At 47.7% G+C, this 16,710-nt stretch overlaps 1 protein-coding gene across 2 annotated transcripts in view; it reads left to right on the top strand.

Annotated features, from left to right (window-relative positions):
- The first annotated feature begins 7,176 nt into the window (after positions 1 to 7,176).
- VPS53 (VPS53 subunit of GARP complex) overlaps positions 7,177 to 16,710 on the top strand; it is a 48,448-nt gene continuing 38,914 nt past the window's right edge. For both annotated transcript variants that reach the window (XM_015889998.3, XM_007439059.4), the window contains exons 1-3: positions 7,177 to 7,304; positions 13,752 to 13,832; positions 16,032 to 16,081. In XM_015889998.3, coding sequence (XP_015745484.1) covers positions 7,221 to 7,304; positions 13,752 to 13,832; positions 16,032 to 16,081 — 215 coding nt within the window. In that variant the 5' untranslated portion in view covers positions 7,177 to 7,220. The remainder of the gene's footprint in view (positions 7,305 to 13,751; positions 13,833 to 16,031; positions 16,082 to 16,710) is intronic.

The following is a 16,710-nucleotide window of genomic DNA, read 5'->3' as shown; positions in this document are numbered from 1 at the left end:
CAAATGCCAACGGCAGCTGTTGCTCAAAACATCTGGAGAGCCCCAGAGAAGACAAAGCAGGCTGATATGAATTTCCATTGCAAACCATAGCCTGTTCTTATCTGTTTTCAAAAGCAGCTTTTGATTATCTGCCCAGCCCCTTGAACACTAGTGAAGGACTGGGAGTAAGGGTAGGGGTCAGATTTGGGAGTTGGGGGGCGGGTGTAGGGGAATTTTGAAGTATACCACCAAAGACCAGTGTGCAGGAACAGAAGGACGGGTCTGCCTTTAAATCTAACACCTTCTTCCAGGAATATAAACGCAGAGAATGCAAGTGGAACGTAGGAACTGGGGTCCTGAAAAAAGCCTTTTTCCTCTCTGTCAATCAAGAGGGAACAACCAATGGCATCAGAACTCTCCCGGGCTGATGGATGGACGCAAGACGCCAGGGGTGCCTGCAGGGAGGTGGTCAAAAAAGTCAAGGTGGTGGCCACAATTGTATGATCATGACACAGTAAAAAAGGGAAGGGCTTCAAATGCACAGAGGTGGCCTCCAGCTTGACTTTCTTGCCCCCTTCCCTTGGTGGACATCTCTGAAAGATGCAGTTGCTAGAACTTCCGGATGATAATATCTGTCCAAGAGTGGAAGAGTCTCCTTGCAGGGTGGGGGGGGGGGTGTCTCTATTTCTGGAGGGTTTAAGGAAGAGGCTGGGCAACCGCCTCTCGGGGGTGGTTGGGCTGGTTTTCCTGCACATTGCAGAGGGGGTGACTAGATGACCCTTGGGGTGTCTTCCATCTCTATGTGATTTTAAGGGGAGAGAGGAGGAACCGACCAAGGAAAACCAGCGATCATTTTTCTTCCTGCTTTCTCTAGTCATTCCATCAGAGGTTGGACTATCAGCCCCATAATGCTCAGCCAAGGTTAGGATTATGAGAAGAGGAATCCAATGTAGTTGGAAGGCACCATATTGGGCCAGGCTCTTCCACTCTAGCAAACTTTGCTGTCAAGCCTGTACAGGCAGTTCTTGACTGACAACCGTTCGTTTAACGACCATTCGAAGTTACAACAGCGCTGAAAAAAGTGACATACAAATGGTCCTTGCACTTACGATCGTCGCAGCATCCACACGGTCACCTGATCAAAATGTGGGTGCTTGTCAACCGGCATGCATTTATGATGGTTGCAGCATCCCGGGGTCACATGATTGCCATTTGTGACCTTCCCAGGGGACTTCCGACAAGCAAAGTCAATGGGGGAAGCCAGATTTGCTTAACACCTGTGGCAAAAAAAGGTTGTAAAATTGGGCATAATTCACTTAACAACTATATTACTTAGCAATGGAAGTTCCAGTCCCAATTGTGGTCGTAAGTCAAGGACTACCTGTAATCCTTATTCAAGAAGACACACCTGACCTTCTGCCTTCTGGCAGGGCGGGGTGGGGTGGGGGATGGTAAAAAACAAGGATGGCAGCTGTGACAGGGCAATTGAAGTCCCTCCTCTTTTTAGGTGCATTGCATTTCATCTTAAAAGGGGTGTAGCTTGGACCTCATTTATTTATTAATGTATTTAATTGATGTATATGGCTGCCCATCCTGTGACTCATGGTCACAGCTGCCACCTTGAATCTTTTTGACATCCCTCCCTGGACGCCCTGGTCTGTTTTACCCCTAGCAAACATTTCCAGATGTCAAGTACAATGTGACACCGTTTTCCCAAAGTCTGTTGTACATAATAATAAGTGTGGTGTCAGCCCTATAAGGTAGACCAGACTAAGAAACCAATGCCATATTGTTCAGGAGTACTTTTACTGTAAGCTGTAGTAACAGAACCTTGCAAGCCCGAATGTGCTTCCCCTCCTTCTTTGTGTGAACTAGGGAGGGGCTTGTCTGAGACGTCTTCTCACATTACTTCCCAGGCCTGGGCTCAGGCCCCACTTATCTGACCATTCTCTTGTTAGCAGCCCTTTCTTCCTCCTCTCCTTCAGGGCCATTCCCTCTTCCCCCGTGTACAGCTGATGCTGGGTTGGGTTGAGTCCCTGCAAGGCTGTGCTCTTCCTGGTCAGGTTTTCTTCCGTCTTTGGGTCTCTCAAGCCCCATAGCATCCGGGCGAGCTCAAAGAAGCAAGAACTCAGACCCCAGGAAGGAGTCTTTAATGCTAGTTCAAATACAAATCAGAAACTGCAAGAAGCTTAAAACTGATGGAAATGGCAGAAAATGATAAACTGACTTGCTTATTAAAAGAAAACTCAAATAATTATTACCTTAAAGAATGGAAACCATTGATGGACTATTTGCAAAATGCAGGCGGGGTGAAGCTTACATGGGGATTTGAAGATTAGATTATAAATGTAATGGGATATGTTTTGACAAAGAATTATTCCTACTTAATGCATTAAAAACTAGCACTTATGATACTCTTATTATTCCTAAAACCAGAGATAGATTGGAAGTTATCTATTTTTCATATCTTTTTTCTTTCTCTTTATCTCACTTTTTCTTTTCCTTTTCTTTATAATTTGCATTTTCAATTTTCTTTTTCATTTCTAACTTTTAACTTTGTAATTTTAAAATTCCAATAAAATACTATTAAAAAGAAAAAAGAAACTGCAAGAAGCATTTCCCCACCTCATTTCTGGTAAGTTCGTTACGGCGGAATTGCTTTGAATGATCTGAAACTCTTCTTCCTGGGTTTCTCGCCACCGGGGCGGCATTGCTGTTTATGAGATAAGTCCCCTCCTATCACTTGAGGATTTACGTTTGGGTTTTCTTCCTTTCCTTTTCCAGCCTTCACACAATCCAGGGGTATCTGCAGTGTATGGTCAAAAAAGTCAAGATGGCCACCATCGGCAGAGCTTTAATTGCACCGTCACAGTTGACATCTTGACTTTTTTGACTATATCCTCAGACACCAGCCGTACCGTCTCACAGGAACCTGAGCAGGTTTGTCTGACCATCCCTTCGTTTCCCAGAATCTCTGTCGATAATGGGACCTCAGGGGCCCTGCAGCAAATCAACCGGAGTCTTAATCCAAAATCAAGGTTGCTCGCAATGCCAGGCGGCTGGATTCTTAGGCCCAGCCAGGACGACGGCCAACGATTACAGAATTATGCAGCTGATATGGATTTTTTAAACCTCAAGGGGTCCCAGATTCCTAAATATGAGGACAGTGGACTGTTCAAAAATGCTTTGGAAAAATGTTTTGGACCTCAGTGTGTGCAGCACCTCTCTTGAATTCGTTAAAGCAGCCTGCCTTTTTTCTGCGTTCTCCACAAGCTGGAAAAAAGTTGGAGCTGCTTTAAGAGTTGCCTTCACTTTAATGAACTGGCTGCTTAAAGCAGCCACACCTGTTGTTCAGGCTTGTGGGCGAAGACTGGAAACAGGCTGGCGGCTTTAATGGATGGCCGAATTTTGCCGCCTTGGCAGAATTTGACTTAAGCCTGGATTTAAAACAGAATCAATGGTTCAATGTTTGTCCTCTGGCTGTTGAGCAGGAAGGAAGTTGGGACAATGCTTGACTCAGAGGCCCAGACACACCACCCACATGTGTTCAATGTTTACAGAAGCAAAACTCCATTTCCAATGGGTTTGCCCTGCGTCTTGGAAAGGCGCAGCGAATTCCCTAAAACCGTAACTAGATATCGCCTCTCTTTAAAAAAAATACATTTTTACAGCAAAGAATCCAGTTCCTGCTTTTTTCAGCTTAGACGTGCAGGAGGGTGCAAGAGCATCTCGCCAACGAGAAATATTAACAGTGAGACATCAAGAGCCTTGTTCGCTTGCTCCTGGGTGAATACAAGGATGTGGCAGTCCAATCAGCATTTCTGAGACTGAAATATTCCCAAACTAAGATCTCCTTTATAGAAGTGGCGGTTGACAAGAATGACTCATGCCCTCATCTCCTTGAGGTTGACCGCTATAGAATAGTTAACACGGGGAAGCCCTTGAAGACAACTGGTACAGAATGCATCAGCTAACTCAGTGTTTCTCAACCTTGGCCACTTTAAGATGTGTGGACTTCAGCTCCCAGAATTCCCCAGCCAGCAAAGCAGAGAGAGGTGATCTAAAGTTTGCAACCGGATGGTTCAAAGGGCAGGGGTAGGGTTCCTCCAGCCCAGGCATAACCACTGTTTTACCTACACCCTGCATAACACAACCAAGGCACTTAAATTCATTTATATACATTCCTTTTCCATTTCCTATCACAGGACAATTAGCAAAAAGGAAACCTTTGTCAGCCAGACTGGAACGTCCTGCAAAATAATCTACACGGGTCATCGTCAGAGCTTGATGAGAATCAAAACAAGACATCAGGAAACTGGGCGTATGGCCTTGTGGTTCTAAATGGTGGATACTACCTGAGATGATGATGATGATGATGACAATCTTCTTCTTCTTCTTCTTCTTCTTCTTCTTCTTCTTCTTCTTCTTCTTCTTCTTCTTCTTCTTCTTCTTCTTCTTCTTCTTCTTCTCCTCCTCCTCCTCCTCCTTTTTCTTCCTCTTCCTCTTCTTCCTCCTCTCCTTCTTCTCCTTCTTCCTTCTCTCCTCCTCCTCCTTCTTTTCCTCTTCTTTTCCTCTTTCCCCTTCTCCCTCCTCTTCCTTCTCCTTCCATTTTTATCCCACCTTTACGAGACAATGACTGATAAGCACCAGGACTCGTAAGACTCGCTGTGCCAAAGGAGACATCACTCACAAGTCTTGCAATCTAATTTGTGCAACTTGATTTGCCAATTAGGGCAACAGAAGCCTGATTTCCAAACAGGAGTGATCAGAAAAGGCTTCAGGATCCGGGGACTTTGTTTACAGCCTGCACTAAGTCAGCCGCCCATGTTTCGTAGGTCTTGGTTTACACATTGTGTGGAGCAAAACCAAATAAATCGTGTTATAGCTTAGTGAAGCTCAGCAGGGTGTGGAGTTCCTGCTGGCATGTTAAGCTGCATTGCCACTGGGCCTGGCCTAATGTCTAAATTGGGACTGTAGGTTAAATTGTGGTTAAGGAGTACCATAAGTCATGCTGCGGGAATGCGATGCTCTGGGTAATCCCCAGGTCTGTTTGGAAGGTAAGCCATAATTATCTACGATCCAGAGGTGGGTGAACATGTGCCCTGTTGTTTGTGGAAAAGTTGGCTTGTCAGAGATCCACCCTCACAGATTTCACACCCCGCAACAGCTGAAACACCAAGGATGGGGACGAGATTGCCGTGATCCTGCAGGAGATCTTGACAGTGACCGGTAGGACTACACCAGAGGCGAGTTCAGAGCATTGAAAGGGACCTTAGAGGTCATTTAGTCCAATCCCCTGCCCAGAGGAAGTTCCACCAGAGCAGCCTTGACTGATGACCATCCAGCTTCTGAAGACTTCACCCAGGTTTTTGGCACTTCCATCTTCAGTTTGTTGCCGGAGATGGCCCAGGAATTCACAGATTCCAGGGCGACCCTGAGTTTGGAATAATAGGATCCTAGGGCTGAAAGGGAGCTTGGATTCCCAGGGATGAGTCCCCATATCATCCAGTTGAATTATTCTTCAGCCTTTGCTTGAAAATCTCAACTGGTGGAGCACCCACGACTCCATGAAGGAGACTGTTCCACTGCTTAATAGCTTTTACAGTCAGGAAATTCTTTCTCATTTCAAGTTTTGATCTCCCTTTGCAAAGCTTCTACCCATAGGTTCTTGTTCTACCCTTGGGAGCTCTGGAGAAGAAATCCACACTTCCTTCCCTGTGACACCCCTTCATATGCAGGTAGTCCTCGGTTAATGACCATTCGTTCAGCGACCGTTCAAAGTTACGACTGTGCTGCATGAGAGGGACTTATGACTGGTTCTCAAAGTTCCAGCCATCCCAGCACCCCCGTGGTCATGTGATCGTGATCTGGGCGCTTGGCAACCAGCCTACGTTTGCAATGATTGCCGCTTCCCACGGTCACGTGATCACCATTTGCAACCTTCCCTGCCGGCTTCCCATAAGCAAAGTCAGTGGGGACGCCGGCAGGGAAGGTCGCAAGTCGCTCCAGTCAGTCGCTTGCACCCTCCCCTGCCTGGCAGCAGCCATTCGCCTGTCCTCCAGCCTGCTTGCGAACTACCTGGGACTTGCAACTTCCTCCAGCTTCCCCACTGACTTTGCTTGTGGGAAGCCGACAGGAAGTTGTGAGGAGGTGCTCGCTTGACGAACTGCCTCACTTAACAACGGCAACCGGGAGTGCTAGGACTTCCGACGCTAAGTGATGAGGTCACATGACACTGCACTTTACAACCGCATTGCGTAGTGACGGAATGTCCGGTCCCAATTGCCATTGTAACTCAAGGACTACCTGTATTGAAACATTGCTATCCTGTCTCTCCTTAACCTTCTGTTCTGTAGATTAACCAAGTGTTTTTCAGTCTCAGCCACGTTAAGATGGGTGGACTTCAACTCCCAGAATTCCCCCGGCCAGCATGCTCTCTATGATTTTGGGGAACAGATCGATCATGAGATTAATTTTTATGCATTCTGTGGTCCTGTGGATGACATCAGGGAGTCAAATCAGGTGGGCTTGTAGGCAAGGGGTTGCTAACCCTCGGCAGATGGGACGTCCTCAAAAGCTTCCAATAGGAATATTGTGGTCTCCAGAAAAGGAAAAAAAATTGCAAGCCACTGGTTTGGAATAGCGTTTTGTATGAATCCAGAGAACTGGAGTTTTGCTCGGTAAATCATGTGGAAGCAGATTGTAACACTCGTTCAGTAGATTAAAAATGAGCAGCCCTGTGGGTGGAAAATCACTCCAGACAGCTGAAGTTTACCCTTTTGCAAACACTTTAATACTTTCTGAAGTCAGGAAGGCGTTTTGAAACAACGTTGACTTAAGGTTTTGCCTTTCCTATTCCTGTTATTATTTTTTTCCCTAGCCAATATCGCGGGTTGAGCATTTTCATGCACATTGTACTTTTTCATGCACTTTGGCTTTTTCATGCACTTCTTGAGCAGAAGGCCCTCTGTACTTGCTCAGAGGCTCTTGGCACAGATAGACAGAGACTCAAAGCTTAAAATCTCACCCAACACGCTGAACGCGGCGCCAGCGCCACCTAGCGGCTTCCTTCTCCAGATAGGAACCTTGAGAGGGCGTGGTCTCTGCTGCTCGCCGCGCCTCCCGCGGCGCTCATTGGCCACTGCTCCTCCGCCCGCCCCTTGCGGTCCTCCAGCATCCCAGAATGCCGCTGCACCCGGAAGTCGCGCTGCCACCGCTGTGTGTGGGGAGGAGAAGCCGGGATGGAGGACGAGGAGTTGGACTTGGCCGACGAGCTGGAGGCCGCCTTGCAGCTGGCGCCGGAGGTGCAGCTGGCCATTGAGCAGGTGAAGGGGCGAGGGGGCGTGGCCAGGAGGGCGAGGGGCGTGATTTGGCCGAAGGCGGGGCTTTAGTATGCTAATCAAGGCATGGGTGGGAGAGGGGCGGCCTGCGGTTCCAGCTGAGGGGAGGGTCTGGGGGGCCGACCCTCGAGGTGACAGTGGGGGACCCGGTCGGGGGCAGGGGGCTGCTTAGAGGGTCCATAAGTGAACTGCTAAGGGGGGGCTCGTTGGGGGGCACTCCCTCTTTTGGGAAGCGTCCCTGGGGGTGACCCTAATGGGAGCACAGGGAACCCCTGGGATTTTTGGGCTGCTCAGGAGGGTTGGACTCCAGTTCCCAGCAGCCTCAGTCAGCTGGAGTTGGGATCCCTTTGGGGATGGGGCTGAGGAGTCCAGGGGAAGGCAACTGGTTGTGGGTGTCCATAGGGGTCCTCCAGATGGGATAAAATGGGTGGGTGGGGGAGCTGGATGCCTTTAGGATGACAAAGCAGGGGGCAGCACCCCGACAACCTTGACTGATTGATTGACTGATTGATTGATGATATGCCCTCAAGCCACTTTTGACCCCTAGCGACCACCTAGATAGATTTCTAAGCGTCGATCATTTTGTATCTCTGTGGTTTTCTTGGGAGAAATACAGGAGTGGTCGACCGTTGCCTTCTCCCACATGGTACAGGTAGGCCTCGATTAGCGAGGTCTGTGAATTCTATGAAATGGCCGCATTATTTGAATTCACGCCATGCAAAGGGATCTTTCTATGGACAACAGAGCAGTGGGCTCCAGTTGGAGGGAAAGAGGCAGTGAAAAATTTTAAACATAAATGTTTACATGCTTATTAATGAACTATAACAGTAAACGATTAAAATAATGTACTTACAATTGACATGTATTTTTAACCAAGTCACAGGCGTTATAGCAAGCAAAATACTGTAAATAGTTAAGTCTGCAGAAAGGATCATTGCAATCCATCTGCCTTCTGTAGAAGAACTTTATACTGTGAGGGTCAAAAGGAGGGCAGAGAGGATATCTGCAGACTCTTCTCATCCTGGGTACAATCTGTTCCAACTTCTTCCTTCAGGACGGCCCCGTAGAGCTCCTTATGTTAAAACATCCAGACATCAGAATAGTTTTTTCCCTCGTGCCATTGCTTTGCTGAATACCATGTGATCTTTTTTTTGCTCTTATCCAAACGCACCGTTGATTTTGCTGTTATCACCGAAGATAAATTCCTTGTGTATGTTTTATACTTGGCCATTAAAGTATTGGTATTGGTATTGGTATTGGTAAAAGCAAAAGAACCCCTGAAATGTCATCCCTATCTATCTTCTAGATAGATGGATCCCATAAATATTTAAAATAAATACATCAAGCGAAGAAGGGGGCAGCTGGAGGATAAACCCATATCCAAATCGCACCTGCTCTCTCCTGTATTCTGCCGTAGTCCTTCAAAATGAGCCTCTTCTTTTTTTGAGTTGTCCTCGAATGGAAACTTCCCTTTCTCCATTTTGCACACACGACAATTATAGTGTCTAAAAAACCAATGGCAACTGCTCTAGCCTCACACTTAGTGAATTTTGGCTCACACTAATTGCGACCTACCCTACCTGTGTTAATTGATGCCTTTGCCATTGTTGCTAAAAGTGTTCATCCACCTCCAGCATCTTCCTATCTCACTGCTGCCCGATATAGGTGCCTGCCTGCTTCAGCTTCACCTTCGTGCCTTGCTTATACTCTTTGCGCACACTCCCAGCGCTCTTTGCTCATCCCTTCCAGGGGCACCCCCTTCCCACAGTGAGGCAGGACAGCAGGACTTGGGGGGCAAACAACCTTGGCTGATCTGAAAAGCTAAGCAAGGTTCAGCCTGTTAGCACTTGGATGGGATACCACTAGGAAATCACAGGGATGCAGCTTAGCCTGGGAAGTCGAGTGAACCCTAACCCTAACCCTGGAAGAAGGCAACACCAAACCCCCATAGTATTATTACCAAGGAAACTGAATGGAAGAGAACCAGTTTGGTGTAGTGGTGAAGGCACCAAGCTAGAAATCAGGAGATGGTGAGTCCTAGCCCAACCCAGAAAGCTGGCTGGTTGACTATGGGCCAGTCCCTCCCTCTCAGCCCAAGCCACTTCACAGGGTTGTTGTTGTGGGGAAAACAGGAGGAGGGAACATTGTGTGCACCAGCCTGAACTGCACAAAATAAAGGCAGATATAAATCTGATCTAATAATGGAGGGGTCCACCTGGCCTTCAGGTTGACTTGGAGATTTACCTTTCCTGGTGGGGGAAGAGATTGGGGGATCCCCCCAGAAGGAGCACAAGGCCGTGGTGGACTAACAAAGCCTTCTCAGGTGAAGTGGGGCCTGTTGTGGTGCAGGAGGGGCTGTTGCTAGTGTAATGAGAGCCCTGTGGTTGCGGATGGGGGTCTGGGGATATTCAGAGGGCCTATTTGTCTCTCTGGGCCAGCAGATCCCCAGCTGGGTTCTGGGGTAGACTGAACTTGGTTCTTGGGCACTGTAAGCCAGAACTCAGTCCCAGAGCTGGCTTGAGGGAGAATCTAGCTAGGGGGCCCAGGGAGGATGCCAGGGTGCTAGACCCGCAGGCAAGCTCACATGGTGCAAGTGGAACGGACCAAGGTTTGAAGAGAGGTCTGTGAAATGTCCGTTCTGTGACTGCTTCTTGTCCTCTGTTTGTTCTACCATACTTCGAACCCGGCGCAGTCCCAGAGGACGATATCAATACCAAACACAATCAGTATCAAGCAAAATGGCAACAACAACGGAATAATAACTAATGACAACAACAGAACGATAACCAAATTCAAAAGAGAATCAAAAACAGGATAACAAGAAGGAAAAGCGGGAATTAAACCACGAATGTAACCTGAGATGGGCATCCGCTGCCGGTCAGCTGGGGCCAAAAGCACGTGGAAATAAAACAGCTTTAACTTGTTTACGGAATTGTAAAATGGGGGGGGGGCTGCATGTGCTTCAAATAATGCTGATTCTAGAATGGGAGAGTTAGATATGGCTAGCTCCTCAGGTACTGTGCCCACTTCTGAACACCATACTTTCCAAAAGTTGTGGAGAAATTGGAGTGGATTCAGAGCAGGCAATAAGAATGAGCAGGAAACTCAGTCCGGACTACAGCAGTCCTCGAATTACGACCAGTCATTTAACGACCGTTCGAAGTTACAACAGCACCGGAAAAGGTGACTTACGACTGGTCCTTGCACTTAAAACTGTCACAGCGTCCCCCAGTCACATGATCAAAATTCAGGCATTTGGCAACCGGCATGTATTTATGACACCTGCAGCATGCCAGGGTTATGTGATCACCATTTGCAACCTTCCTGGGGTCTTCCAACAAGCAAAGCCAATGGGGGAAGCTGGATTCACTTAACGATCATGTGATTTGCTTAAGCCACAGCAAAAAAGGTCGTAAAATTGGGCACAACTCACTTTACAACCGCATCACTTATCGATGGAAGTTTTGGTCCCAGTTATGGTCATAAGTTGAGGACTGCCTGTACTGTAAAGTGCTCTACGTGGGGCTGCCTTTGCAGATGGCTCAAAAGGGGCGCTGGTTACAAAATGCAGCAGTTCCATTGCTGGTGGGACAGTCCTGCCAGTCTAAAATCACCCCTTTCTTAAACTTGCTGCGTGGGCCTTCGGGGCCCAGTTCAAACCGCCGATGGGGAACTTTGAAGCTCTACAGGAGAAGCACCCGTTGCATCAGACAGCTTCTTGATGGAATCAGAGCTGTGGTGTGGTCACCTAGAGAGGGCCTGTTGAGTCTGCCCTCTTTACATGGTACCTGGGGAACAAGGTGGCAGGCCTACTCTGTGGTACCTCTAACACAGTGCTTCTCAACCTTGACAGCCTCAAGAGGTGTGGACTTCAACCCCCAGAATTCCCCAGCCAGCATGCTGGCTGGGGAATTCTGGGAGTTGAAGTCCACCCATCTTCAAGTCGCCAAGGTTGAGAAGCATTGCTCTAACCTGTGGAATATCTCCCCACTGAAGGTACACACAGTCCCAGCTTGGCTTGCATTTCGTAAGCAAGTTAAAGCCAGAGGAATGTTACTGCAGACATGGTTTCTCTCTTTTTTATCTGCTCCCAGAGTCTCTTAAAATTGGGGCAGGCTAGAATGAAAGGCTAACCCTTGGGAAGGGAGGTTGAAGGAACACTGAGCCTTATGAGACGGCTGGCTTTGGGGAGCTACGTTAAAGGATGTCCCCCAGAGGAGACGGGGCAGCTTTCTGCCACGCTGGAGTGCAGAATCGTGGCTCTCCGTTTGTAGGAGTTTGAGTTTGTAGGAAGTTGATTTAGAACATTTACGCCTTTAGAAAACGTACGTAGCCCCCACCTTAAAGACACAACAATGGGCGGTGAACAACACGTGCAAAAACAACCCTAGTTCCATAAAACACACAAGTGGATTGGACTCCCCTAATAGCCTGGCCCTAAGGCTGGGGGGGGGGGGAAGCCACGTTCTGACAGCTTCCCAGAAGGCAAAGAGGGGTCCGGATCATCCGAATCTCGGGGAAGGCTGTTAGGGCAACTTCAGAAAGAACTTCTTCAGAGTGGCTGGGCCCGGGAAATGGTAGGTCCCTCTTCCCTGGATGTGTTTGGGCAGAGGTTGGACAGCCATCTGGGAGGCTTTAGAGGGGGGTGGACTGGATGGTGTCCAGGGCTCCTTTGAACTGCAGGAATCTGTAACCAGAGAGAACTCGGTAGGGTTACCTGCCTGTGTTTCCTGGTCCAGATCAGGAGGCTCTCTGGTCAGTCACTCACGCCCTGGTCATCTCTCGGTTAGACTACGGCGATGCGGTCTACATGGGGCTACCCTTGAAGAGTATCTGGAAGCTACAGCTGGTTCAAAATGCGGCCGCGCGGACAATCTTGGGTGCCCCAAGGATGGCACGTGGAACACCGCTGCTGCAGGAACTGCATTGGGTCCCAGTTTGCTTCCGGGTCCAATTCAAGGTGTCGGTTATCACCTTTAAAACCCTACAGGGCATGGGTCCAGGCTACCTGAGGGACCGTCTCACCCCATCACATCAACCCGTCCCACCCGGTCAGGCAGAGAGGGCGTGTTACGGACCCCATCAGCGAGAGAATGTCGGTTGGCGGGACCCAGGAGGAGAGCCTTCTCCGTCATTGCACCATTTTATTTGCTAGATACATATCCCACGTTTGTTTTGTGCAGCTCAAGGGGGTATAAATAATGCTCCCTCCTCTTATTTCCTCACACTACCCTGCAATTATTGTTATAATTATTGCATAAGCACTGTACAAAAGTCAGAAATCAAAAATAGAAATGCAAGAAGATACAGTGTAATAAAAAATGCATTGTAAGAAGAAGTATTTAATAGCACCCTCTCCTACTTCCTTTAATTTTCCCCCCAACACTACTTAGCTATTTATACTCTGCTTTAAACTTCTACAGTTATTGCTTATATCTATCTGAACCATTTTTTCCAGTTGTTTCTCTCTCTTCCTCAAAAACCGTATTCTGTATCTTAGCGTGCCCCCGTCCTCTGGAATATTCTCCCCCCAGAGATGTGGCAGACCCCCCCTCTCCCGGCTCTCCGGAAAGGACTAAAGACTGGCTCTGCCAACTCGCGTGGGGCGAGAAGAGATATTTTATTTATTTATTTATATTTCAAATTTAGATACCGCCCATCTCACAAACAGTGGCTCTGGGCGGTTCACAATAAAACAGCAATAAATATTAAAATACAATAAAACAATATAAAGTACAGTAAGAATAGAATAAAACCAAACACACACACAAATAATAATATCTTCCAAGATGTTGATGGTCAGTAAGATGTTAACATATGGGAGCATCTTCAAGGTGCCAGCCACCCCCAGGGATGGCTGCCCCTTTTCTCGCCCCATGCCAGTTGGCAGAGCCAGGTCTTGGCTGCTTTCTGGAAGGACAAGAGAGCACTCCATAGGGCGGGGGCCACGGCAGAGAAGGCTCTCTTTCTGGACCCCGCCAGTCGACATTCTTCCATTGACGGGGTCCGCAGCATACCCTCTCTGCCTGACAGGTGGGACGGGTAGATATAACCAACCCTGGGGGTGGCTGGCGCCTTGAAGATGCTCCCCGAGTCTCATAACTCCTAGTTAACATCCGTTCCTTGGAAGATATTTATTATTTATATAGGAATCTTGTTACAGTGTATTTTAATTATTATTTATTCTTTCTACTGTAAACTGCCCAGAGTCTCTCTGCAGCGAGATGGGCGGTGACGGATTTGAAATACAATTTTTTTTTAAAAAAGCACGACGTTACAGAACAACACAATTTTATTAAACAAAATAAAATAAACTGCGGTGAACTTGCTGCTGAGCATCTTAAATTGCGGAATTAGTGTGCTGTTTAATGGTGTTTGCAATTACAGTACCTACCATTCACTCGGTGGTTTTCCTTCTTCCTTGACCGGTAGGTATTCCCCAGCCAGGATCCACTGGACAGGGCTGACTTCAATGCTGTGGAATACATCAACACCCTTTTCCCAACCGAGCAGGTGAGTTGACTCTTTCTGCGTCTCTGTATCACAGTTTGTGCTTTGATTTACCTTCATGTTCTTTATCACTGCAGTTCCAAGGACACAAACGAGGCCCGTCACAAACTGTGGCAGGAGCACGTGGCCAAAGCAGCCGGCCACTGAGCTTTCTTTCCTCTTTTTAATATACATTTCTGTTTAATAGTCTCGGATGTCCTCCCCGCCCTGCAAATATCCTTATATTTCTCTTCCATTTCTAAGCAACGCCGTCTTCGCTCCCATCCTGTTTTCATTAGGATGTCGACTTTAGCCAGACCTCCTTAAACGTTACATGCTAAGTAATATATCGGTCTGTCTTTTTGCCTGTTAAGTTTGGTAAGGACGTCTGGCAGCCAGACCAGTTTGTACATTGAATGAAAAAGCTTCATTGCAGCGGTGACGGATGGCTCTTTCCATTTTACGCTTCCTAGTTTGTAAATCTAGAATGATTAATTGGTTAGTGTTTTGTTTTTGAACTCCTACGCTTGGCTAGACTCGAAGAGCTCGCTCTCCCACATTTGTCCGCTGGAGGACGTCACTCCCTTTTTTGTAAATCTCTGGCAAAGGAAATCCATACAGAGTGAATGATTTTCCATTGCAGCAAATTCAGTACATTCCCGTGATTTATTTCTTGCATTTATTTTTGTTCTACCTTTCAGTTACATCCCATGGGCGCTTTAGAAAAAGAGGAAAATACATACTTGTTTGTAAAAAGCGTGCGTTCCAGTCGTTCCCCATGGCTTTTAGGGCATATCTACCAACCATTGAAAGCCCTGAGCTGTAAAAATATTTTTGCACCCTCTCCTAAATTGTAACACGAAGGGGAGAGGCTCAGTTCCTGTGGCCGTTCTGTAATATTGGATCTGGCCTGGGAAAAAGCCGTGTTAATGGTCAGTGCTGACGCCGTCTCTGGCAGGGCTTACAAAAGGTGTAACATGGAAGCATCTAAACGCATGGGCCCAAGCGTGTTAGTGAGCACGCTCCTGCACATAACGTGGGGCTGAGCCGCATAAAGAGATGCGAGGATTGCGCCAGAGTTCCATACAACTGAGAAGCATAAGAGGTTGCGCCCTTCTCCTTGCATCCTTTTCAAAGGAGCTAATCTGGGGAAGGAGGCGGGGTGTGGGGTGAGGGTCCTTTGGAAATAGCCTGCAGGGGTGGGAGGAAGAATTGGGAAGACAGGAGGGAGCCCTTTTGTTCCTGTGTTTCTCAACCTTGGTGGCTTTGAGGGGGGTGGACTTCCACTCCCAGAATTCCCCATCCTGTCATGCCAGCTGGGGAATTCTGGGAGTTGAAGTCTGCCCCTCTCAAAGCCGCCAAGGTTGAGATACACAGCTCTAGTAGGGAATTCACAACTCCTTTATGGAACTACACTTTCCAGCATGCTTTGAGGAAGCAGCATCTTAGAGCTGCATGCTGGCTGGGGAATTCTGGGAGAATCCACCCCTCTCAAAGCCGCCAAGGTTGAGAAACACAGCTCTAGTAGAGAATTCACCTTTATGGACCTACACTTCCCAGCCCAATAGAGCTGCGTGCTGGCTGGGGAATTCTGGGAGTTGAAGCCCACCCCTCTCAAAGCTGCCAAGGTTGAGAAACAGCTCCAGTAGAGAATTCAGAGCACCTCCATGGAACTACACTTCCCAGCATGCTCTGGGGGAACAGCATCTTAGATAGATGCAGGGAGCAAACACAGATTTATGTGCATCTGAACCTGGTGCCTTTGCAGAAAAGAGTATTTGCTTAATATCCGAGACTAGTGCACAAGCCTTGAATATCTCTGCACGTCCCTTCTGTCAGCAATAATTACCAGTAGGGGCCGTGGAAACATGCCTTCTCAGCTGCTGCCCCCCTTCCCGTGGTATAACATTCCCACAGATATTGGAGTGGCCCCCTCTTCCCCCCCATCTTTAGAAAGGCAGTGAAGACTCGGTTAGGACTGCTACGAGGGTCCCTCCAGGTGATGGATCAGCTTTTTCTGGTTCTCACCTGCGGATTCTCAATTATTCTATGATTGATCACCCAAGCGTGTTTTTGATGGGTGCTGCCTCTAAGCCCTGTACAGAGATTACTCAACGCTACAGGTGGATGTGTGTTGGATGAATGGGGGCTGGGGTCTGATCCGGTGGATGGTGCGTTACAAAAAGATTAAGCCCAGCCCTGCTTCCCATGTTTCTCTTACAGTCTTTGGCCAATATTGATGACGTAGTGAACAAGATCAGGTTGAAAATAAGGTAAGTGAGAGGGATTTTTATTTGTTTCCGTTTCAAGGAGGGGTGGAAATGGCTTCTTATTCCCTTAAAATGAACCACTTAGCCTAGGGTTTCTCAATGCTGGCTGGGGAATTCTGGGAGTTGAAGTCCACATGTCTTAAAGTTGCCAAGGTTGAGAACTTCCCAACCATAAAGTGTTTGTTTCAAGGATAAAACAACACACCTTTCCCAGCTTATTCATACCGGTAAAGGGAGAGGCTGGTGCTTTGATTTGCACCCTGTCGACTTCCTATTCATTTATTTTGTAATTAAAAGGATCTCTTTTTTTTTTTTAAAAGGTGAAGCACAGCATGAAGCTTGGTGGGCATCCAGGGAGGGGGGTGTATTGGTGCACACATGCCCCACCCTTGAACTAAAGCAAAGAATTGTGGATAGTCTCTTGCACACTAACCACTCCCATCCTGTAGAACAGTGTTTCTCTACCTTGACAGCTTTAAGATGAGTGGACTTCAACTTCCAGAATGGCTGGCTGGGGAATTCTGGGAGTTGAAGTCCACCCATCTTGAAGTATGCTGGCTAGGGAATTCTGGATGTTTGTCCACACATCTTAAAGTTGCCAAGATTGAAAAACACAGGTTAATTGCCTCCAG

The sequence above is a fragment of the Python bivittatus genome, unplaced genomic scaffold (assembly GCF_059951505.1).
Source record: "Python bivittatus isolate LINGU-HERP-01145 unplaced genomic scaffold, Pbiv_v1 ctg000940_np1212, whole genome shotgun sequence".
In the NCBI taxonomy this organism is placed as follows: domain Eukaryota; kingdom Metazoa; phylum Chordata; class Lepidosauria; order Squamata; family Pythonidae; genus Python; species Python bivittatus.
This window is presented reverse-complemented; position numbering and strand designations above follow the sequence as displayed.